The 23,237-nt window shown below is 40.0% G+C and overlaps 3 protein-coding genes and 4 pseudogenes across 4 annotated transcripts; 6 read left to right on the top strand and 1 right to left on the bottom strand.

The window, feature by feature from the left end:
- The first annotated feature begins 218 nt into the window (after positions 1–218).
- On the top strand, positions 219–6,249 carry LOC106345323 (xanthine dehydrogenase 1). Of its 2 annotated transcripts, none has more exons than XM_048772058.1 (14): positions 219–472; positions 748–847; positions 931–1,039; positions 1,124–2,581; positions 2,914–3,156; positions 3,220–3,534; positions 3,643–3,882; positions 3,966–4,250; positions 4,328–4,549; positions 4,648–4,809; positions 4,884–5,018; positions 5,098–5,334; positions 5,413–5,586; positions 5,668–6,249. In XM_048772058.1, exons 1-14 carry the CDS (start codon positions 337–339, stop codon positions 5,911–5,913), a joined length of 4,062 nt encoding a protein of 1,353 aa, XP_048628015.1. In that variant the 5' UTR covers positions 219–336; the 3' UTR covers positions 5,914–6,249. The 2 variants fall into 2 exon arrangements, with proteins under 2 accessions (XP_048628015.1, XP_048628014.1); XM_048772057.1 differs by having other exon boundaries at positions 1,121–2,581.
- Positions 6,250–6,632: 383 nt separating this feature from the next.
- LOC125597315 lies at positions 6,633–8,042 on the top strand. Its single transcript, XM_048772059.1, has one exon. The coding sequence runs from the start codon at positions 6,666–6,668 to the stop codon at positions 7,941–7,943; it is 1,278 nt and encodes a 425-aa protein (XP_048628016.1). The 5' UTR covers positions 6,633–6,665; the 3' UTR covers positions 7,944–8,042.
- Positions 8,043–11,852: 3,810 nt separating this feature from the next.
- Positions 11,853–14,443, top strand: LOC106439334 (annotated as a pseudogene).
- A 703-nt stretch (positions 14,444–15,146) lies between these two features.
- LOC125597316 (xanthine dehydrogenase 2-like) lies at positions 15,147–16,407 on the top strand. Its single transcript, XM_048772060.1, has 3 exons — positions 15,147–15,411; positions 15,607–15,846; positions 15,917–16,407. Exons 1-3 carry the CDS (start codon positions 15,241–15,243, stop codon positions 15,965–15,967), a joined length of 462 nt encoding a protein of 153 aa, XP_048628017.1. The 5' UTR covers positions 15,147–15,240; the 3' UTR covers positions 15,968–16,407.
- Positions 16,408–17,344: 937 nt separating this feature from the next.
- On the top strand, positions 17,345–18,382 carry LOC106365651 (annotated as a pseudogene).
- A 70-nt stretch (positions 18,383–18,452) lies between these two features.
- LOC125597314 lies at positions 18,453–20,002 on the bottom strand (annotated as a pseudogene).
- An 806-nt stretch (positions 20,003–20,808) lies between these two features.
- Positions 20,809–22,963, top strand: LOC106439335 (annotated as a pseudogene).
- Positions 22,964–23,237: the final 274 nt, after the last annotated feature.

The following is a 23,237-nucleotide window of genomic DNA, read 5'->3' as shown; positions in this document are numbered from 1 at the left end:
TGAGCTTGCATTGAAGAAGTGTAGGTGCCGTTCGCTTTACGTCGCTGCGTGTGAAGCTGACATATTCAACCGTGGAAAATTCAACAATGTTTGCTAACGACTAAGAACAGTGGTACTACTATGTTTAGTGGGTGTTTTAGACAAAACCAAAGGATTTGGATTGCATAATGGAGAAACTGACAACGACAGATACATATATTATATTCAGACATAAAGAAAAGTATGCTCTCATCATAGTCTCTCCTTGTGCTTGACTTTGACTTTAATCATGATCAGTTTCTCCATCTTCTTGCTTTTGTTAGTCCTCTCTTAAGTTCAACGATAATCATTTGAGTTATGGGTTCACTGAAGAAGGAAGGAGAGATGGAGCAGATCGGAGACGAGTTTACGGAGGCGATACTGTACGTCAATGGCGTTCGTAGAGTGTTACCTGATGGCCTTGCTCATATGACACTTCTTGAATACCTCCGAGGTGTGTATATTACATGATAATCACTTTACTCTTGTATTTTTGGTCTTTGGTTTCCGATAAAGTTCTAGTGTTTGGGAATGAGTAAATGGTTAAAAAGTACTCAACAAGTTCAGTTTTCAAATCAACTTTAGAGATGCAAAGACTTGAATTGTGGGATTTTTTTTATTTTGGTTTCATCCATATTAGTTTAAATATGAATTGTATACATCTCAGTAAAGACTATATGCTTAAAAGTTTTTATATAATTTGCTAAAAGCATTTCTTGTTACCTGTAGGTTTAGGACTGACTGGGACAAAGCTGGGGTGCGGTGAAGGTGGTTGTGGGGCTTGCACGGTGATGGTCTCTAATTATGACAGAACATCAAACAAATGCATGTGCGTCTCTTTCTCTCTATATGTTGGTTGAGTTAAGCCCTTCTTGTTGATTCTTTCTCCAACAGAGATTTTTATAATTGCAGACACTATGCTGTCAACGCTTGTTTAGCACCTCTCTATTCCGTAGAAGGAATGCATGTAATATCCATTGAGGGAGTTGGTCATCGCAAACACGGCTTGCACCCACTTCAGGTAGATGCTTTTTTTTTTTTGGTTCTAGTTTCCGGAGAATCTATGATGTCCACCTGATATGATCCTTACTCCCTCTCCAAGGAGTCATTGGCATCTTCTCATGGTTCACAATGTGGGTTTTGCACTCCCGGGTTCGTCATGTCCATGTATGCGTTACTGAGGTCTAATAAAACCCCACCTTCTGAAGAGGAGATCGAAGAGTCTCTCGCAGGAAACTTATGTCGCTGTACTGGTTACAGACCCATTGTTGATGCCTTTCGGGTTTTCGCAAAAACTAATGATGCTCTATACAGTGGCTTATCTTCACTTAGCCTCCAAGACGGTTCAAGTATTTGCCCATCTACTGGTAAACCTTGTTCATGTGGTGACGGTAGATTCCAGCCCATCTCTTATAGTGATACAGATGGGGCTAAGTATACGGAGAAGGAGCTTATCTTCCCTCCTGAGCTTTTACTGAGGAAGTTAGCTCCTCTGAAGTTGAGAGGAGATGGAGGGATGATATGGTACAGACCCGTGAGACTTCAGTACTTGCTCCATCTCAAGGCAAAACATCCTGAAGCAAAGCTACTGGTAGGTAACACTGAGGTGGGAATCGAAATGAGGCTGAAGAGGTTACAGTATCAGGTGTTGATATGCGTTGGTCAAGTCCCAGAACTTAACACAGTGAATGTTAATGACAATGGTGTAGAGATTGGTTCAGCTTTGAGACTTTCTGAGCTCCTGAAACTATTCAGGAAGGTTGTAAAGGAGCGTCCTGCACATGAGACATCAGCTTGCAAGGCTTTTATTGAGCAGCTGAAGTGGTTTGCTGGGACACAGATAAGAAACGTTGCTTCCGTTGGTGGGAACATATGTACAGCTAGTCCTATATCTGATCTAAACCCTCTTTGGATGGCTTCAAGAGCAGAGTTCAAGATAATCAACTGCTACGGAGACGTTAGGTCGGTACGTGCAAGAGATTTCTTCAGTGGCTACCGTAAAGTGGATATGGAGAGCAACGAGATCTTGTTGTCAGTGTTGATACCGTGGACGAGGCCTTTGGAGTATGTGAAAGAGTTTAAACAGGCCCACCGTAGAGAGGATGATATAGCTATCGTCAACGGTGGAATGCGTGTGTTTCTCGAAGAGAGAGGTGGAGAGCTGTTCGTTTCTGAAGCAATAGTTGCTTTTGGTGGTGTGGCTCCGGTTACTTTGCGTGCAAGAAAGACTGAGGAGTTTCTGATTGGAAAGAGTTGGAGCAAAGGTCTTCTTCAAGATGCGTTGAAGGTTATACAAAGTGATGTGTTAATTGATGAAGACGCTCCTGGTGGTATGGTGGAGTTTCGGAAGTCTCTAGTCCTAAGCTTCTTCTTTAAGTTCTTCTTATGGGTTACTCATCATTTACGCGATGTAAAGCAAGCTTTAGAGACTTTCCCACCCTCTTATACGTCAGCTGTGCAATCGTTTGCTCGGCCATGTAGAGCTGGAAGACAAGACTATGAGACAGTAAGACAAGGAACAGCTGTTGGCTTGCCGGAAGTCCATCTTTCAGCAAGAATGCAGGTATGTTGGCAGGGGCAGGCCCTGAGATTTTGAAGGGGTATAGACGATTTAGTAAAGATTTTAATAGTTTGAGGACCTAGAATATTTTTTTACAAAAATTTGGAGGCCTATATATAATTTTTTAAAAACATTTGGGGGCCTGAGGCTAATGTTCCATCCAATGTTCTGGTTATTTTCTTAGCCACGCTAGATCAAGTGGTGTGACATATGTCTTGTTGATTGATATATGTGATAAGAGTAGACAAGAGAAAGATGCTTGAGTGTAAGTAAAGTCGTTATTTCCAGCATAACACAATGTCTCAACTCTTCAACACTCTTGAACTTTCATGTAGGTCACAGGGGAAGCAGAATATACTGATGATACTCCAGTGCCTCCTAATACCTTGCATGCTGCTTTAGTGCTAAGCAAAATGCCACATGCTCGCATAATTTCTATTGATGATTCAGAATCCAAATCTTCACCTGGTTTTGCTGGTCTGTTTCTTGCCAAAGACGTTCCAGCAGATAATAAGATTGGACCTGTGGTAGCTGATGAAGAATTATTTGCTACAGATGTGGTCACATGTGTGGGACAAGTAAGAAGACTTGAAACTTTTTCTTTCTTAGCTTTTTATTAAACTGTGTCTGGATTTTTTCAGGTCATTGGTGTGGTTGTTGCGGATACACATGAAAATGCAAAAGCTGCAGCAGGAAAAGTTGAAGTTGAGTATGAAGAGTTACCAGCAATATTATCAATCAAGGAGGCTATTGCTACTAAAAGTTTCCACCCAAACACAGAGAAAATGCTAAAGAAAGGAGATGTAGAGATATGCTTTCAGTCAGGTCAGTGCGATAGGATAATAGAAGGAGAGGTTCAAATGGGCAGCCAGGAACACTTTTACATGGAGCCTCATGGTAGTTTGGTTTGGACAAGTGATGGAGGGAACGAAGTTCATATGATCTCATCCACTCAAGTAAGCATACAACCAGTAGATAGCCCTTAGGTCACTGTAGTTTATATTAACTAATTATGATTTTAAATGAAAAAACGTTTTTTTTCTGCTTGATTTAAATATATGTAGGATCCTCATAGGCACCAGCTATATGTTTCTCATGTTCTTGGACTTCCAATGTCTAAAGTGGTATGCAAAACCAAAAGAATTGGTGGTGGCTTTGGTGGCAAGGAAACGAGATCAGCCTTCATAGCTGCTGCTGCTTCTGTTCCTTCCTACCTATTGAACCGACCAGTGAAACTCATACTGGACAGAGACGTGGACATGATGATATCTGGTCACCGTCATAGTTTTGTTGGAAAGTACAAGGTAGGTATCTTCCCCTCTTGTTTCCATTTTTTGGACTCACCAAAAAAAAAATCATTTTAATTGTTTTTCTGCTAAATTTACAGGTTGGGTTTACAAATGAAGGAAAAGTTTTGGCGTATGACCTTGAAATCTACAACAACGGTGGAAACTCTTTGGATCTTTCCCAAGCTGTTCTTGAGATTGCAATGTTTAACTCTGATAATGTCTATGAGATCCCACATGTGAGGATCAGAGGCAACGTTTGCTTTACTAACTATCCTAGCAACACTGCTTTCCGAGGCTTTGGAGGTCCACAAGGAATGCTTATAACTGAAAACTGGATCCAGAGAATCGCTGCTGAACTTGATAGAAGCCCTGAAGAAATCAAAGTGAGTTGAATGTATCCTGAAAGTTTGTAGGTATATATGTTTCTCATGTTTTGATGCTTTCTTGGGTTTTACTTTAGGAGAAAAACTTTCAAGTGGAAGGCTCTATCACACATTACTCTCAGACTCTTCAGCATTGCACACTGCATCAGCTCTGGAAGGAGCTGAAACTATCTTGCAACTTTCTAAAGGCTCGTAGAGATGTCGACGAGTTTAATAGCCACAACCGGTGGAAAAAGCGTGGTGTGGCTATGGTTCCCACAAAATTTGGCGTTTCATTTACCAAAACGTTCATGAACCAGGTAAGTCAGTCTTGCACTCCTATTTCTTGCACTCCTATTTCTTGCGAAGCAAGAAACAAAGTTTTTGTTTACTTATAAATTTGATTATCCGGTGTTAGGCCGGTGCACTTGTTCATGTGTACACAGACGGTACTGTTTTGGTGACACATGGAGGTGTAGAGATGGGTCAAGGATTGCACACAAAGGTTGCTCAAGTTGCTGCGTCTGCCTTTAACATTCCCCTTAGTTCCGTTTTTGTATCAGAGACAAGCACCGACAAGGTCACATTTATTTTAAATATATCAAAGCTAAAGAGTTGAGATATAACTATTTTTAATTCTCTATATCTTGATAGGTTCCAAATGCGTCACCAACCGCTGCTTCTCTGAGCTCAGACATGTACGGGGCTGCGGTTTTGGACGCTTGTGAGCAGATTAAAGCACGAATGGACCCTGTTGCCTCTAAGCTCAGTTTCAACTCCTTTGCTGAGGTAACTCTTGTTGAATCCATGAAACATTTTTTTGCATTTTTGTTGAATAAAACTCTCTTCATTTTGACTTGTTATGTAGCTGGCAAGCGCATGCTATTTTCAACGAATAGACCTCTCGGCTCATGGGTTTTACATTGTTCCCGACGTTGGCTTTGACTGGATCTCTGGTAAAGGAGACCCATTCAGATATTACACCTATGGAGCTGCGTTTGCGGAAGTTGAGATCGATACGTTAACCGGTGACTTTCACACAAGAACGGTCGATATAAAGTTGGACCTCGGATATTCTCTTAACCCAGCCATAGATATTGGACAAGTACTTGAAACAAAACCACTTGAAATCATTAAGACAAGAGTGTTGTGTTTGTGTCTGAACTCTGAACATGTTTTGCAGATAGAAGGAGCATTTGTACAAGGGTTAGGATGGGTAGCTCTAGAAGAAGTGAAATGGGGAGATGCAGCTCATAAATGGATTAAACCGGGGAATCTAGTCACTTGCGGACCTGGAAACTACAAGATACCTTCCATTAACGACATTCCATTCAACTTCAATGTTTCTCTTCTCAAGGTATATATATGTAACAATAAAAAACTTTGTGACTTTACTTGGAAGGCAAGAAACTTACCCAAGATGTTTTTTTTCTATTAGGGGAATCCAAACTCAAAGGGGATACATTCGTCCAAAGCGGTTGGCGAGCCTCCGTTTTTCCTGGCATCATCGGTTTTATTTGCGATTAAAGATGCAGTCAAAGCGGCTCGAGCCGAGGTGGGTCTTGGCAGCGAATGGTTCCCTTTGGACACTCCTGCTACTCCAGAACGTATCAGGATGGCTTGTTTCGATGAGTTTACTTGTCCGTTTGTGAGTTCAGATTTCTGCCCTGAGCTTAGTGTTTGAGACATGAGGAGGTGTAAACTCACAGGTTTTCCAGACATAAGCAATAACTTATGTACCAAGTTGTGTTTGAGGCGTTTGCTTAGGTGACCAAAATCACTTAAGTGCTCTTTTGAATAATGTATATCGTAAAGTCTCATCCCTTACGTTACGAATATATCATGTGACCCCTCATCCCTTGTATTCCATTCTATTTGACAAGATGAAACCTGCAGTAGTTGCAACTTGGACAATCATTATGAAGCAAATTGTAAAGAGACTCAGAACTGGCTCTCTCAGTCAATTACTAACCGTTACTATCACTCACATTTACTTATTTATATGATTATGCTCTCCACATATACCTTGGAATAGCTGTTTATTCAATATTCAATAAACTTATGTAAAAGCTAGAGCACTTATAATTCTCACTTGCAACCATTCCATATAATGATGAAAGTTGTACGAAAAGAATTTCCCATTACACTATATACAATAGTCACAATTTTTCAACATCCTAAATTACACTTTTTACATTCCACATCATCTCTTTCTTCCACATAATAATTCAACAACCATCTAACTTTTTTCATCTGTAATGGTTTTTTTTTTTGATAATCCAGGTAATCCGGACACCTCAGAAGTAACCCGACTAGCGCCTAAGTGCACCTCCGCAGAAAACATCCTAGAAGACCGTTTTTTCATCTCATTTTAATCGACGGTGTACATCTACAATGGTTTTTTATCATTGTTCTTCTTGTAACTTCACCTTGGATATGCGCTGTGTTCTGAACCCACCACCACAATCTCTTGTTGATTTGAAAGCTCATGGTCACCAACTCACCCTCCTTCCAAGACTCTTTTCTTTTTCATGTAATGCTTGTGGGCTGAAAGGAGACCGAAGCCCCTACATGTGTGTTCAATGTGATTTCATGATCCATCAAGACTGTCTTGGTCTTCCACGTGTCATTAACATCAATCGGCATAATCACCGTGTTTCTCGTACTTCGATTCTTGGTGTTGTGAATTCTGTGTGCGGAGTTTGTCGCAAGAAGGTGGATTGGACTTGTGGTGGGTTTTCTTGTCAAAGGTGTCCTGGCTATGTCGTTCATTCTAAATGTGCTACTAGAGAGGATGTGTGGAACGGAAAAGAACTCGAAGGAGTACCTGAAGAAGACGAAGATGTAGAACCATATGTGGTGGTAGATGAAAACACAATACAACATTTCAGCCACAAAGAGCATTACCTAAGGCTCCACAGGAATGGTGTTCTCTATGAGGATAACAAGTGGTGTAGTGCATGCACCCATCCCATCGGTCTCCAATCCTTTTATGACTGTATGGATTGTGATTTTTCTCTCCATCATAAATGTGCTGAATGTCCTAAAAAGAAATGGCATGTGCTACACAATGAACAGCTTACTTTAGTTACGAACAAGGAGCTACGTGTCTTCAGTTGTGATGCTTGCAATCGAACGTCCAATGGTTTCATGTACAAAGATGGTGATAAGAAGTTAGATGTCTTGTGCGGTTCAATTTCGGAGCCATTTGTCCATCCAAGTCATCCCGAACATCCCTTATATTACATTCCAACAGGAGAACTATGCGATGGTTGCAGCAACATAGAACGTCGGATGCTTAGGTGCGTTGAAGGTGATTGTGAATATGTATTGGGTTTCAAATGTGCCACTCTACCACAAGTGGTAAAGCACAGAATAGATGATCATCCTCTCTCACTATGCTATGGCGAGAAAAAGGCAAGTGGTAAATACTGGTGTGACATTTGTGAGGAAAGAACCTATCCAAATAACTGGTTCTACACGTGTAAAGATCAGCGGGCTAGTTTGCATACAGAATGTGTGCTCGGAGACTTTGAAGGGCTCATGCCAAGAAGCGTAGCAAAGTTGTGGGGCGAATCATATGAGGTGGAGCTCAATAATAGTGTAACTCGCCCATTTTGCAGCAGGTGTAAGTCTCGTTGCATGTACCCTATCAAACTCAAGTTGCTTGGAACCTCAGGAACATACGCTTGCTCTTATTTTTGCTCATCTTAATTAATTTCGAGAGGTCTATAGATATAAATCATTAAAACTATAAAGTGTAATAAAGTACGCCATGAGGCAAGATATTTATTCGTTTTAGAATTTCTTGTATTCTTCCTTGGACAAGTTCACTTCCATTATGAGTTGATATCCCTAATGTACTTATCATACCCATAATGTTTGTTATAACAGAAGGCGTGCTGTTTTCTTTAAAATTATAGGTAACAGATTCTTGAGAAATAATAATAAAAATCACTGTGACCTTTTGAAATTCTGGTGCTTGACTCAGCCTTGCCAACAATCGCTAGTCAAAAATCACTACAAATTTATATTACACCTATGGAGCTGCATTTGCAGTAGTTGAGATCAATACATTAACTGGTAACTATCATACAAGAACAGTCGATGTAAAGTTGGACCTGGGATATTGGACAAGTACTCACTCTTCTCTTTGAAACAAAAACAAAATCACTTGAAATCTTAACAAAAGAGTGTTGTCTTTATGTCTGAAATCTCACCATGTTGCAGATAGAAGGGGCATTTGTGCAAGGGTTAGGATGGGTAGCTATAGAAGAAGTTAAATGGGGAGATGCAGCTCTAAAATGGATTAAACCGGGATTCCCTTCAACTTATAGGTTTCTCTTCTCAAGGTATATAAAAAGCACACACCCAAAGCTTTGTTACTTTACTTGCAAGTCAAGAAACTGACCCAAGATACCTTGGTCAAAAACAGTTGGTGAGCCTCCGTTTTCTTTGCGATTAAAGATGCGATCAAAGCGGCTAGAGCCGAGGTGGGTCTTGGCAGGAAATGGTTCAATCTGGACACTCCTGCCACCCCGGAGCGTATATTAGGATGGCTTGTTTCGATGAGTTTACTTCTCCTTTTGTGAGTTTAGATTTCAGCCCTAAGCTTAGTGTTTGAGACATGAGGATGGTAGACTCACAGGTTACCAATGATGGAGAGAGATATCTTAATTATCTAGATTATTATTTATTCTGGTGTTTATCTTAATTAGTTATAATTATCTTAAGGATTTTTAATAGTTTTAAGATTATTTGGTTTTCATATAAATAGGCGTCTATGCCTAGAGTTGTATTCAGATTATTGTTATTGATATTTTATAAAAGAGAGGTTTGAAACTCTTTATTCCTTGTTTTCGGCTAGATCATAGGTGATCTCAACGAATTTAAGAAGACATTGATCTTAGGCATTCTTAGACTAAATAAGATCTTTGTGATTATCCTAGTTTTCCGGGTATTCTCAGAATCAACGGATCTCTAGTTCTATCTTATAAGGCTTCCGCTACATCAGGTGGTATCAGAGCTGGTGTTTTGGTTTCTTAATCAAAACTCGAGTCTGGAATCATGTTGAATGGGAACATTTATTTTATTTTTTTCGCAAAAAAAAACTTGTTTTCTAAAAGTGAAGAAATCGTTTATATCGATATTGTTGGCGATCCTATATTCGATATCTATGATGATGCTGTTATGGAAGAGAAAGACGCTCATGTTAAAAGTTCTATTTGTGACGATGATGAAAACAATTTCATCAAAATTGCAAGGATGAGCGATGGACATGTGGTGGATGTTTGGGAAGATGGATTCGCTTCTACCAAGAATCTCCATGTCATATCGACAAAAGAAGATGTCACGTATATATTCAACAGCACTAGAAGCCAATCAGATGTCTCCTTAGAGTTGTGGAATAAAACGGGAGGTTTCATGCAGATTATGGAAATTTTGGCTAAAGGCAATACGTGTCTTATAATTTGTCTGGAGAGGAATAATAAGAAGGTCAAGAGATACCAATGGAAGAGTCGCAAAAGAATAAGATTTCGTGTGAAAATTTTAAGTCTCAAAGGTTTTGAGGTTGAAGACCACGGTTAAGATTCGAGGACGAATCTTTCCAACCCGGAGAGAATGATGGAGAGAGATATTTGGATATATCCAAATATCTTAATTATCTAGAGTATTATTTATTCTGGTGTTTATCTTAATTAGTTATAATTATCTTAAGGATTTTTAATAGTTTTAAAATTATTTGGTTTTCATATAAATAGGCGTCTATGCCTAGAGTTGTATTCAGATTATTGTTATTGATATTTTATAAAAGAGAGGTTTGAAACTCTTTATTCCTTGTTTTCGGCTAGATCATAGGTGATCTCAACGAATTTAAGAAGACATTAATCTTAGGCATTCTTAGACTAAATAAGATTTTTGTGATTATCCTAGTTTTCCGGGTATTCTCAGAATCAACGGATCTCTAGTCCTATCCCTAAAAGCTTCCGCTACATCAAGCAAGCAGTAACTTCTGTACCAAGTAGTGTTTGAGACTTTGCTTATGTGACCAAAATCACTGTTTTTTTTTTGTTTGTTTTTAAAACACAATCATAATCACTGTCTATTCCGAAATACATGTAACTGATTGTGAATTTTTTGAATTATATATATTTTGTAAAGTCTCAAAGCCCATTCTCCCTTACGTTACGATATATTATGTGACGCATCATCATCCTTTGTATTACATTCCACAATACAAAGATGAAACCAGCAGTGGTTACAACTTCGACAGTATTATGAAGCAAAGTGTAAGGAGTTTTGGCGCACAGAGAAACTGACAACTGACTCTCTCAGTCAATTACATAATCAATCATGTTTACTTATTGGAATAGCTCTTTATTCTTTTTTTTTGAACACAACATACTTTCATTCAATCTCAACTCGTTCGGTTACAATAAACAGAGGGAATAAACCATCCTCTTTGATTAAAATGATAAACTACAATCACAAAAGCAGATAAGTAGGATAGTTCTTCATAGAAGATGACAGCGAATTCAAGACCAAGCTCAAATGCGTCGATAAAACCTTCACGACCGGAAAGCTGAGAATAGTCACAAGTGACGTTAACATCCAATCTTCACCTCGGAGAATCGCCGAAACGAAACCCGTTGCATCTTCAGGCCCCAAACGAACCGCTACGCAAGATAGCAAAACGGATATAGATATGGATGGACACTTCCATTTAATGTTTGGAAGGGAAACACTCCTTAACAAGGAGGTAGTGGTTTGCTTCTCCAAGGAGAAGGCTGCTAGTGATGATGAAGTCGAACTCGATGAATCCACCGGCAAATGAGTGAATAATAAACTTTTCGCACAAGAGAGATAAGACCATATTTGCACATCTGTTTTGGTAAAGACCCCAAGGAGATAAGAAACCTGACCTCTTCGGAAAGATGACAGTACAGCGGTTGAAGTGCAGCGACGGGTGACTGGATGGGATACATTTGGTGAGTGGTGAGTCATCGGCTCAGGCCTCAGACCAACAGATGGAGAGATGAGACACAGCGTAGGAAGATAGCTAAAGCTTTTCCTATTTTTCCTATTTCGGTGCGGAGATGGCGGCGGATCTGGCTTGTGAGGCTCAACTTGGAGAGGATGAATGGCTTCAACCCCAACAAGGGGTGGGTATTCGTCGAGGGGGAGGTGAGCATAGCAGCACGATGATGGTGATGGAAAACGGGAACTGAAACCGGCGAGAATCTCGACGGGTTGGGGAATCCCCCATGAAAAGTCAGATCCAGTGGAACCAGATCTGTAGTGAGACAGCCAAGATCTGCGACTCACAAGGACAAGCTTTCTACGGAGAGGAAACTTGGCGTGAGCAGAGATGTTGACAGAGACAGAGAACCAGGTCGGAGGGCTAACGTAAACGGTGGAAACGAAACGGAAACGAGAAAGATGAGAAGAGCTAAAACGGAGGACCCGACGCCGGTGGCCAGAGGGCTCACCGGCGTCGAGAGGCGGCGGCTGCAATCGAGTCTCGATACTCGTGTCTGGGAGCTCTAGGGCGAACTTACTTTTTATTCTTCTTCATTTTGTTGAATAGCTCTTTATTCAATATTCAATAAACTAATACAAAAGCTAGAGCGAAAAGAATTTCCCATTAATTGTATTTGTCGGTTTCTGTCCTAAATATAGTTAACTAATCAACCATGATAATTGAGAAGTACTTTAATTATTATTGAATGACCACCAAAAGTAAAAAAGTAAGTCTATAAGAACGCCTCTCAGACTAACCATCTAACCTAGCTTTGAAATTTTATGCAACTTTGGGATTTAGCCATCTTCTTCCCCTCTCTTCGTATACGACCACCAAATGGAATCTGAGGGAGGAGTGTTGTTACCATTGTTTCACGAGCATCCTATGATGCCTTGGAATGATCTGAGGAGAGGTGATTGTTGTGGAAGATATGAATCACAGAGTGACGGCTACTATTGTAAACTCTGTGTCTTTTTCGTCCACAAGAAATGTGGCAACAACGAGCTCTCTCAATTCATCGACCACCCATCTCACCCCAATCACACTCTCCAGCTTCGACTTGATAAAGGAGGTAACATATGTGATTTATGTGGTTGGAAAATCGCAAAGCTATGCTATCGTTGTCAGATGTGTGACTGCGACTTGGATCTACACTGTGCCAAGTACCCACCACCAGATGTTATTGACAATTTTGAGACTCACCCCCACAAGCTCACACTTGTCAAGGATAAGACCATCTTCAACTGTTCTGCTAAATGCGGGAAGGCTAGTGTTGGACTTACTTACAAATGTGATGAATGCGATGTAGCCTTCCACGTGGATTGTGTATGGCACCCAGCAACAGATCATCCGACAGAGGTAAACCATCCTTACCACTCCTTGCATCCTCTTAAGCTCCTCACAGGTCCGCCACCGGACTATTCTGATGGTAAATGTCGTCTTTGCGGAACAGAGATTGACAAAGAATTGTTTTATCATTGTTCTTCTTGCAACTTCACACTGGATATGCCTTGTGTTTTGAACCCACCACAAAAAACTCTTGTTGATCCGAAAGTGCATGATCACCAACTCACCCTTCTTCCACGACTCGATTCTTTTACTTGTAATGCTTGTGGTCTGAAGGGAGATCGAAGCCCTTACGCATGTTTTGATTGTGGTTTCATGATCCATCAAGACTGTCTTGCCCTTCCACGTGTCATTAACATCAACCGGCATGATCACCGTGTTTCTCGTACTTCGGTTCTTGGTGACGCTGCTATGAATTCTGTGTGCGGAGTTTGTCGCAAAAAGGTGGATTGGACATGTGGAGGGTTTTATTGTAAGAGGTGTCCTGGCTATGTCTTTCATTCTAAATGTGCTACCAGAAATGATGTGTGGAACGGGAAAGAACTCGAAGGAGTACCCGAAGAAGAAGAAGGTACAGAACCATATGTGGTAATAGATGAAAACACAATACAACATTTCAGCCACAAAGAGCATTACCTAAGACGAATCCATGGGAATGGTGTGTTTTGTATGAGAATAACAAACGATGCAGCGCATGCATCCATCCCATCGGTCTCCAATCCTTTTATGGATGTATGGATTGTCATTTTTCTCTCCATCAGAAGTGTGCTGAATGTCCTAAAAAGAAAAGGCATGTACTACACAATGAACGGCTCACTTTAGTTACAAACAAGGAGCTAGAAGTCTTCAGTTGTGATGCTTGCTATCGAAGGTCCAATGGTTTCATGTACAAGGATGGGGGTAAGGAGTTTGATGTCTTGTGCGGTTCAATTTCTGAGCCATTTGTCCATCCAAGTCATCCCCAACATCCCTTATATTACATTCCAACAGAAGAAGTAGAAATATGCAATGGTTGCAACAGCAAGGAAGATTATGTGCTCAGGTGCATTGAAGATGATTGTAGATTTGTATTGTGCTTCAAATGCGCCACTCTACCACAAGTGGTGAAGCACAGAGTAGACGATCATCCTCTCTCACTGTGCTATGGCGAAGAGGAAGAGGCAAGTGGTAAATATTGGTGTGATATTTGTGAGAGAGAAACCAATCCAAAGGAATGGTTCTACACTTGTAAAGATCAGCGGGCTAGTTTGCATACAGAATGTGTGCTCGGAGACTCTGCAGGGCTCATGCCAAGAAGTATAGCAGAGATTTGGTGCAAATCGTTTGAGGTGGAGCTCAATAATAGTGTAACTCGTCCGTTTTGCAAGGGGCCGTGTAAGGATCGTTGCAAGTACCCTATCTACTTCAAGTTGCTTGGAAGAACCTCAGAGACATACCTTTGCTCCGTTTCTTGCATATTTTGGTTTCGTTGATGAGGAAAGATGTTTATTCGTTTAAGTTTCTTATATTCTTCCTTGGACAAGTTCACTTCCATTATGAATTTGATGATCTCTATCGAACTTATTTTTATTTTATTTTAAAAATGTGAGCTGTTTTCTTATAAATTTATAGGTAACAGATTCTTGAGGACTAAAAGAACAATCACTGTGAATCATAGTGTAACCGAGTGTTGTTGTCCTACACATCACCATTCTTTGTGTTGTCTCTGCCTATTCAAACATGGAAGAAAGATGTGTCTCTCTTCTCTTGGGTAGAAAATGATTGTTTATCAAAGCATTTCTCTATAAACTATTATAGAAGGAAATCGTGAAGTTAATTACCCTGGAAATTGGAACTCTTTTACTCCTTTTGTGAGTTAAGTGTTTGAGACTTTTCAGTTTCATCAGGTGGTAAACTTTACAGATCGACACCAAAATCACAGGTTTCCCCGACATAAACGGTAACTTCTGTGTCAAGCCACGACACAAAAGTGATGTATATCCTTCAACTTAGGTCATGCTCATCAAAATAGTTGCAAGTATAATGTGAAAAAAAATCTATAAGGCTATCCTGAAAGAAACCCTTGGATTACAGACTTTACAGTCTTCCTGCATATGAACAAAGAAAAAACAAAAAAAAAAGAGAGTAGAATACTTTAACTAGCTAGCATGAGCGAACAAAATTCATGTTGTACTTAAGAAAGAGAGAACTATTTGGATCCCTTCAAGTTTGGCAAGAGACTTAGCGAAAGTTATAGGAATCATGAAGCAGGCAATAATTAAGAATAAGAAGATTGTTCAGCAGATAATAAGATTTCAATTGATGACTCGAAATCCAAACTTTCACCTGGTTTTGCTGGTCTGTTTCTTGCCAAAGACGTTCCAGCAGATAATAAGATTGGACCTGTTGTTGCCGATGAAGAACTATTTGCTACAGACGTGGTCACGTGTGTGGGACAAGTAAGACTCACTTTTCACTTTCTTTCTTAGCTTTTCATTAAACGGCATGTGATTCTTGCAGGTCATTGGTGTGGTTGTTGCGGATACACATGAGAATGCAAAAGCTGCAGCATGAAAAGTTGAAGTTGAGTATGAAGAGTTACCAGCAATATTATCAATCAAGGAGGCTATTGCCGCTGAAAGTTTTCATCCAAATACAGAGAAAATGCTAAGGAAAGGAGATGTAGAGCTATGCTTTCAGTCAGGTCAGTGCGATAAGATAATAGAAGGAGAGGTTCAAATGGGCAGCCAGGAACACTTCTACATGGAGCCTCATGGTAGTTTGGTTTGGACAAGTGATGGAGGCAATGAAGTTCATATGATCTCATCCACTCAAGTAAGCATACTATTTAGCTTCTTCTTTTTCTTTCAGCAACCCATTTAAACTAGATCAAGTGTTGGTCAGGCAAGCCGACTATTTAGCATTTATATCATCTAAAATCTCATTGGTTCCACTCTATGACCAGTAGATATTAACTAACTATGATTTTAAATCAATAATGTTTGTTCTGCTTGATTTAAATATATGTAGGATCCTCATAGGCACCAGCAATATGTTTCACATGTTCTTGGACTTCCAATGTCTAAAGTGGTATGCAAAACCAAAAGAATTGGTGGTGGCTTTGGTGGCAAGGAAACGAGATCAGCCTTCATAGCTGCTGCAGCTTCTGTTCCTTCCTACCTTTTGAACCGACCAGTGAAACTCATACTGGACAGAGATGTGGACATGATGATATCTGGTCACCGTCATAGTTTTGTTGGAAAGTACAAGGTATCATCATCCTCTGTGGTTATTAGATAAAACATTTCCTTTTAAATTGTTACTCTGCTAAAATTTACAGGTTGGGTTTACTAATGATGGGAAAGTATTGGCGTATGACCTTGAAGTCTAGAACAATGGTGGAAACTCTTTGGATCTTTCCGAAGCTGTTCTTGAGATTGCAATGTTTAACTCTGATAATGTCTATGAGATCCCACATGTGAGGATCAGAGGGAACGTTTGCTTTACTAACTATCCTAGCAACACTGCTTTCCTAGGCTTTGGAGGTCCACAAGGAATGCTTATAATTGAAAACTGGATCCAGAGAATCGCAGCTGAACTTGATAGAAGCCCTGAAGAAATGTGTAACTCGCCCATTTTGCATTTGGTGTAGGCCTCGTTGCATGTACCCTATCTACTTCAAGTTCCTTGGAAACTCAGCGGAATACATTTGCTCTATTGATTGCCCTTATATTTTATTGGAGAGTTCTCTAGCGAGATAAATCATTAAAACTGTAATGTAATAAAGTATGCCATGGAGGCAAGATGTTTATACGTTTTAGTTTCTTATATTATTCCTTGGACAAGTTCACTTTATTATGAGTTGACCTAATGTATTGTATCTTATATCCTTAGGTTTGTTATAACAAAAAAGGCTAGCTGTTTTTTTGTATTTACATTTCGATAGTGCTGAATGTCTTAAAAATAAATGGCATGTGGCCATGTGCTACACAATGAACAACTTGTCTCGTTGACAAAAAAAAAAGAACAACTTGTCTTAGTTACGATCGAGGTTGGTTTCTCATATCTGTACTCATATTTTAATCATTGAAAGAGAATACAGCAACCAGCAGGTTAAGGTGATTGCAGTCAATGCTTTAAATCTCATAGTGACGGTACTATTGTAAACGCTGTGATATTTCGTGAACAAGGTGTTCCAGCAGATAATATGATTGGAACTGCTGTTGCCGACGTAGAACTATTTGCTACAGAAATGGTCACATGTGTGGGACAAGTAAGAGGATTTGAAACGTCAGTTTTCACTTCTTATTTTTTACTATCTTTTTCATAAACCGCATTTGGTAGCAAATGGTTCCCTTTGTACACTCCTGCCACTCCGGAGCGTATCAGGATGGCTTGTTTCAATGAGTTTATTACTTCTCCTTTTGTGAGTTTAGATATCAGCCCTAAGCTTAGTGTTTGAGACTTTTAGTTTCATCAAGAGAGTAAACTTTTACGATCGACATTTCGTGTGACACTAAAATGTAAAATCACAGGGTTCCAGACATAAGCCGTAGCTTCTGTCCCAAGTAAATATAGTTAACTAATGAACAATGATAATTATTTAAATAGTTATCGAATGGCCACCAAAAGTCAGATATGAAAAGTAAATCTATTATTATTTTATAGGAACTCCTTTGCCAGTTGCCACCATCCCTCCATGTAATGGACAAGTTCTACGTTAGTTGTATTGTCAGGTTCTGTCCTTCCTAATAAATGATAGTTAACTAATCAACAATGATAACTATTTTAAAATGTCGACCAAAAAGTCAGATACGAGAAGTAAGTCTATTCATTGTTTTATAAGAAGGCCTTTGAGATTTACGATCTAATCTAGCGTTCAAACTTGATCTTACTTTCAGATTACCCATCTTTTTTTTTGAGATTACCCATCTTCTTCCCTTCTTTCCCTTTATCTCTTCATATACGAGAGCAAAATGGAATCTGAGGGAGTCTCGTTGCCATTTATCCACGAGCATCCTATGAAGCCTTTCAATGATCTGAGGAAAGGTGACTGTTGTCAACGTTTTGTATCGCAGAGTGATGGCTACTATTGCAAAACCTGTGATTTTTTCTTGCACAAGGAATGTGGCGACGAGCTCTCTGAGTTCATCGACCACCCATCTCATCCCAATCACACTCTCCAGCTTCGACATGATAAAGGAGGTAACATATGTGGTTTATGTGGAAGGGGATCGTGAATCTATGCTATCGTTGTGAGATGTGTGACTTTGACGTGGACCTTGACTGTGCCAAGTACCCACCACCAGATGTTATTGACAATTTCGAGACGCACCGCCACAAGCTCCCACTTTTCAAGGAACACTGTAATTTTAAGTGCACTGCTAAATGCGGGAAGGGTGATTATGATGAGTTTCCATACATATGTGATGAATGCGATGTAGCCTTCCATGTGTATTGTGTATGGCACCCAGAAGCATCAGAGCTAAATTACTCACCAGAGGTAAACCACTCTTACCACTCCTTGCATCCTCTTAAGCTCCTCACTGGTGAACCACCAGAATATTCTGATGGTAAATGTCGTCTTTGCGGAACAGAAATTGGTGAATTTTTTTATCATTGTTCATTTTGTAACTTCACTGTGGATTTGCCTTGTGTTTTAAATCCACCACAAAAATCTCTTGTTGATCCGAAGGCTCATGATCACCAACTCACCCTTCTTCCAAGACTCGATTCTTTTACATGTAATGCTTGCGGTCTAAAGGAGATCGAAGCCCTTACACATGCTTTGATTGTGGTTTCATGATCCATCAAGACTGTCTTGGCCTTCCGCGTGTCATTAACATCAATCGCCAAATGTTGTTGCTGATTCCTTAGCTAAAGAAGCTTTATGTATGGTTGAGGGTGTTATGACACTCACCTAACTCTTTGCATGAAATTTAATGAAAGTTGTGTTAATGACACGCTGAGAAATAAGAGCATCAACTTAGGGTACAACATGCATATCCCAAGAATAAAATTGGTAAAGTACCTCTTTCTGCTGCTGGAGACGTTTCAAATAAGTAGACTGTTTTCTGCGGAGCTCCATGGAGAGGCTCTGAAGATCTGTTGCAAGAGAACGCTGTCAAAAAACAGTATGTCAAGTCCATAGGAGATCCCCACTAACACATGTACACAGAACAAACTCAAACCAAATAATAGTTAATTTAAAAGGATAAAAACCACACTTTACTTCATACATTTGCTAACTGATGATACTAACTCTCAACTAGATTGGTAATGGCAACTAGATAGGTCAAGTCCATTGGAGAGCCCTACTACACATGTAGACAGAACTTTAACCTCAAGCTACAAACTCAAAACATATAATAAACCTAACTGATGATAATGTCAACTAGACCGGTAACGAAAAATATTTTCTCATCTGAGATATAGTTTAACCAAAATTCCTCTAGAATCTACATGGCCATACACTCTTTAACCTTAACAAGCTCAAAAAGAAAGAAGTCCAGCAATTACCTGCACATTTTTCCTGAGATTAGATTCTTCTGAAGGCCCTCCTCCTCTAGTAGATAAATTGTGCAACCTCTTCTCTGACTTCCTCAACAAATCGGTGATTTCATGAGTGATCATCTCAACAGCACGTTGATCCCCTTTGTTATCTCCAAAGGTAGGCATTAGAGCCTTTGAATGAGCCTTAACTAGCTCACCCATCTTGTCTCGCACCTTCTGTATATTAAATGTGATCTCCTAAGAATCATCCACCCAAGCTGGTGGCAGACCAATTGTGAACGCATCATCGCTACTGCAAAAAACAACATTCACAAATAACAATAAAGTTTGCATTTTTATTCAAACCAATCAAGAAAGTTTGCACTAATCTTCTGCAGAACCCGTGGAATACAGTCTTGCCGTCTAGAATCCGATTGCTCGCAGCTGATAAGAGCCTTGAACAAGAAGGAACCGATATCGGAGCTTCATGGCATGCTCTCAGACATAGCTAGTCTGAGCTCCTCACCTTCCCTCTCTGTATCTTTTGCTTGGATCCCTAGAAATCAAAATGTTGTGGCCGATTATCTAGCTAAAACAGCTCTTTGTATGGTTGATGCCTTTATGGCTCCCACCTAACTCTCTGGTTTTAAATTAATGCAGTGTGTGTTCAAAAAAAAAAAAAAAATGTATTTTTATTTCAAATCACAGCAAGAAACAATTCAACTGGATCATCAAGAACAAGAACCCAGAAACTACCTTGAAGGACCAGGATCATTGGTGCTCAAAGGAGCATAAGAGGAGTGGTTGGACCGAGCAAAAGAGCCACTAACCATTTCGATCACCGGACCACCGAACGAATCGGATGAAGGAGCGCGCGCGCTCTTACACGCAACTCTGTGTTTCTGTACACCGTTGTTCGGTTCCTCGTCGCCATCAATAGCCAAATCAAACTTAAAACAAGAGAGATTGATAAAGAATTGTTTTATCATTGTTATTCTTGTAACTTCACCGTGTTCATCTACTTTTTATCAATGTACGTAATGTGACTTCATTATCCATGGAGACTGTTTTTCCTTCCAAGACTATTGTTTGTCCTAATGTTTTCAGCTCTACGTTTTCTACAAGATCTTCCTTTGAGAACGAAGAGCACAGTAACCGTCAGTCTTACATTTAAAATGCTTGGTAGAAATGATATCTCAACAATAAAAGGACCCAAAGTAAAGGTTTGTTATAAAAAAAAGTCTGATTGATATGTTTCATATATTATCCCGGGTTTGAAACTCTGGACTCAATGAATCAGAACATGCTCGAGGAAAGATTTGACGACAATGAACCAGAATTATTTCTCAGCTGATCGTCTATCTAAATAACAAAAGTTATGCATATCCTTCAACTTAGGTCATGGTCATCAAAATAGTTGCAACTATAATGAGAAAAAAATCTGTAAGGCTATCCTGAAAGAGGCAAATGCTGCCAGAACTATAGCTTCTTGAGCGTCCACCATCTTTCTTCGTTACGGTTATGCAGCTGATAAGTGACAATACTACGCATTTGGAGAAAAAACAAAAAGAAAACCAGAAAAGTAAAAGAGAAAACAAAGCGGACAACCCCACCTTAAGCATAGGGAACCTTTTCTTTATCGAAATATGAAAACAAAGAAACTTGAGAGGGGATAATGTTTGAGTGGCCAGAGAAAGAGATATAGCTTTGAGAAAACACACCATTATTCAAGAGATCTATCTCCATTATTCAATCTTTCCTTCTTCTTCTTCATCTTCTTTAGTATAATAGAGAGAGCAAAATGGAATTTGAGGGAGGAGTGTTGTTACCATTGTTTCACGAGCATCCTATGACGCCTTGGAATGATCATCATATGAGGAAAGGTGATTGTTGTGATTGCTTTGAACCTCAGAGTGATGGCTACTATTGTAAACTCTGTGATTTCTTCGTGCACAAGAAGTGTGGCGACGAGCTGTCTGAATTCATCATCGACCACCCCATCTCACCCCGATCACACTCTCCGGCTTCAAGAAAAACGAGAAGATCACGTATGCTATATATGTGATAGTAAAATCCAGAATCTATCCTATCGTTGCGAGATGTGTGACTTCCACATGGATCTACACTGTGCCAAGTACCCACCACCAGATGTTATTGAAATTTTGAGATGCATCCCCACAAGCTCACATTTGTCAAGGAACTGAGCGCCTTCCACTGTTCTGCAAAATGCGGGAAGACTTCTGCAGATGCTGTAGCCTTTCATGTGGAATGTGTATGGCACCCAGCAGCACTAGAGCACTCAACAGAGGTAAACCACCCTTATCACTCCTTGCATCCTCTTAAGCTATTCAAGGGTCCACCACCTGACTATTCTGATGGTAAATGTCGTCTTTGCGGAAGAAAGGTTGATAAAGAATTGTTTTATCATTGTTCTTCTTGTAACTTCACCTTGGATTGGCGTTGTGTTGTGAATCCGCCACCACAATCTCTTTTGAACTTGAAAGCTCATGATCACCAACTCAAGCTTCTTCCAAGACTGCTTTCATTCACATGTAATGCTTGTGGGCTCAAGGGAGATCGAAGCCCTTACATGTGTGTTCAATGTGATTTCATGATCCATCAAGGCTGTCTTGGTCTTCCTCGTGTCATTAACATCAATCGACATGATCACCGTGTTTCTCGTACTTTGCTTCTTGGTGATGGTGCTATGAATTCTGTATGCGAAGTTTGTCACAAGAAGGTGGACTGGACTTGTGGAGGATTTTCTTGTCAGACGTGCCCTAACTATGTTGTTCATTCTAAATGTGCTACCAGATATGATGTTTGGAACATGAAAGAGCTTGAAGGAGTACCTGAAGAAGAAGAAGATATAGAACCATATGTGGTGATAGACGACAACACAATACAACATTTCAGCCACAAAGAGCATTACCTCATATTCAATGAGAATGGTGTTTTGTATGAGGATAAAAAACGATGCAGCGCATGCACCCATCCCATTGGTCTCCAATCCTTTTATGTCTGTATGGATTGTGATTTTTCTCTCCATCAGTGCTGTGCTAAATGTCCTAAAAAGAAAAGGCATGTGTTACACAATGAACGGCTCACTTTAGTCACAAACAAGGAGCTAGAGGTCTTCGATTGTGTTGCTTGCAATCGAACGTCCAATGGATTCATGTACAAGGATCGGTATACGAAGTTGGATGTCTTGTGCGGTTCAGTTTCTGAGCCATTTGAACGTCATCACCACCATCCCTTATATTACACTTTCGTATTATCTGACAATTCCATTGAAGAGACGGGAATATGCAATGGTTGCAACAATAAGGAATATCGTCTACTCAAGTGCATTGAAGATGATTGTGGATTTGTAATATATGCTCAAATGTGCCACTCTACCACAAGTGGTAAAGCACAGAGTAGATGATCATCCTCTCTCACTATGCTATGTGGAAGAAGAAGAGGCAAGTGGTAAATACTGGTGTGACATCTGTGAGAGAGAAACCGATCCAAAGAAATGGTTCTACACGTGTAAAGATCACTTGGCTAGTTTGCATACAAAATGTGTGCTCGGAGACACTGCAGGACTCATGCCAAGAAGCGTACCACAGTTGTTGGGCATACCGCATGAGGTGGTGCTGAATAATAGTGTAACTCGCCCATTTTGCATTCGGTGCAAGTCTCGTTGCATGTACCCTATCTACCTCAAGGTGCTTGGGTCCCCAGATATATGCTTTTGCTCTGTTGAGTGCTCTCTTGTTTACGTTTGATATGGGAAGAGGTAGAGCGAAATGAACAATCATAACTACAAAGTGTAATAAATATTAATAAGCCATGGAGGCAAAGCATAGGTTGATGACTATATTCTCTCACTATGCTATGGAGAAAAGGAAAATGGCAAATACTGGTGTGACATTTGGTAAGAAAGATACCATCATACCAATCCAAAGAACTGGTTCTACACGTGTGTGCTCGGAGACACTAGGTGGCTCATGCCAGGGAACACGCTGAAGTATTTTGGCATACCATTTGAGGTACATCACGTCCATTTTTGGCATACCATTGCAATACGCTATCATCTTAAAGGTCTGGTACATACATTTGCTGTGAGATGAATTAACAAGCTTCTCTTTGGGGTCCATGCTATAATCAACCTCTCTCACAATTTC

Source organism: Brassica napus, unplaced genomic scaffold (genome assembly GCF_020379485.1).
Source record: "Brassica napus cultivar Da-Ae unplaced genomic scaffold, Da-Ae ScsIHWf_1423;HRSCAF=2011, whole genome shotgun sequence".
Taxonomy (NCBI): domain Eukaryota; kingdom Viridiplantae; phylum Streptophyta; class Magnoliopsida; order Brassicales; family Brassicaceae; genus Brassica; species Brassica napus.
Note: the sequence above shows the minus strand (reverse complement) of the source record. Positions and strands in the feature narration are given on the sequence as shown.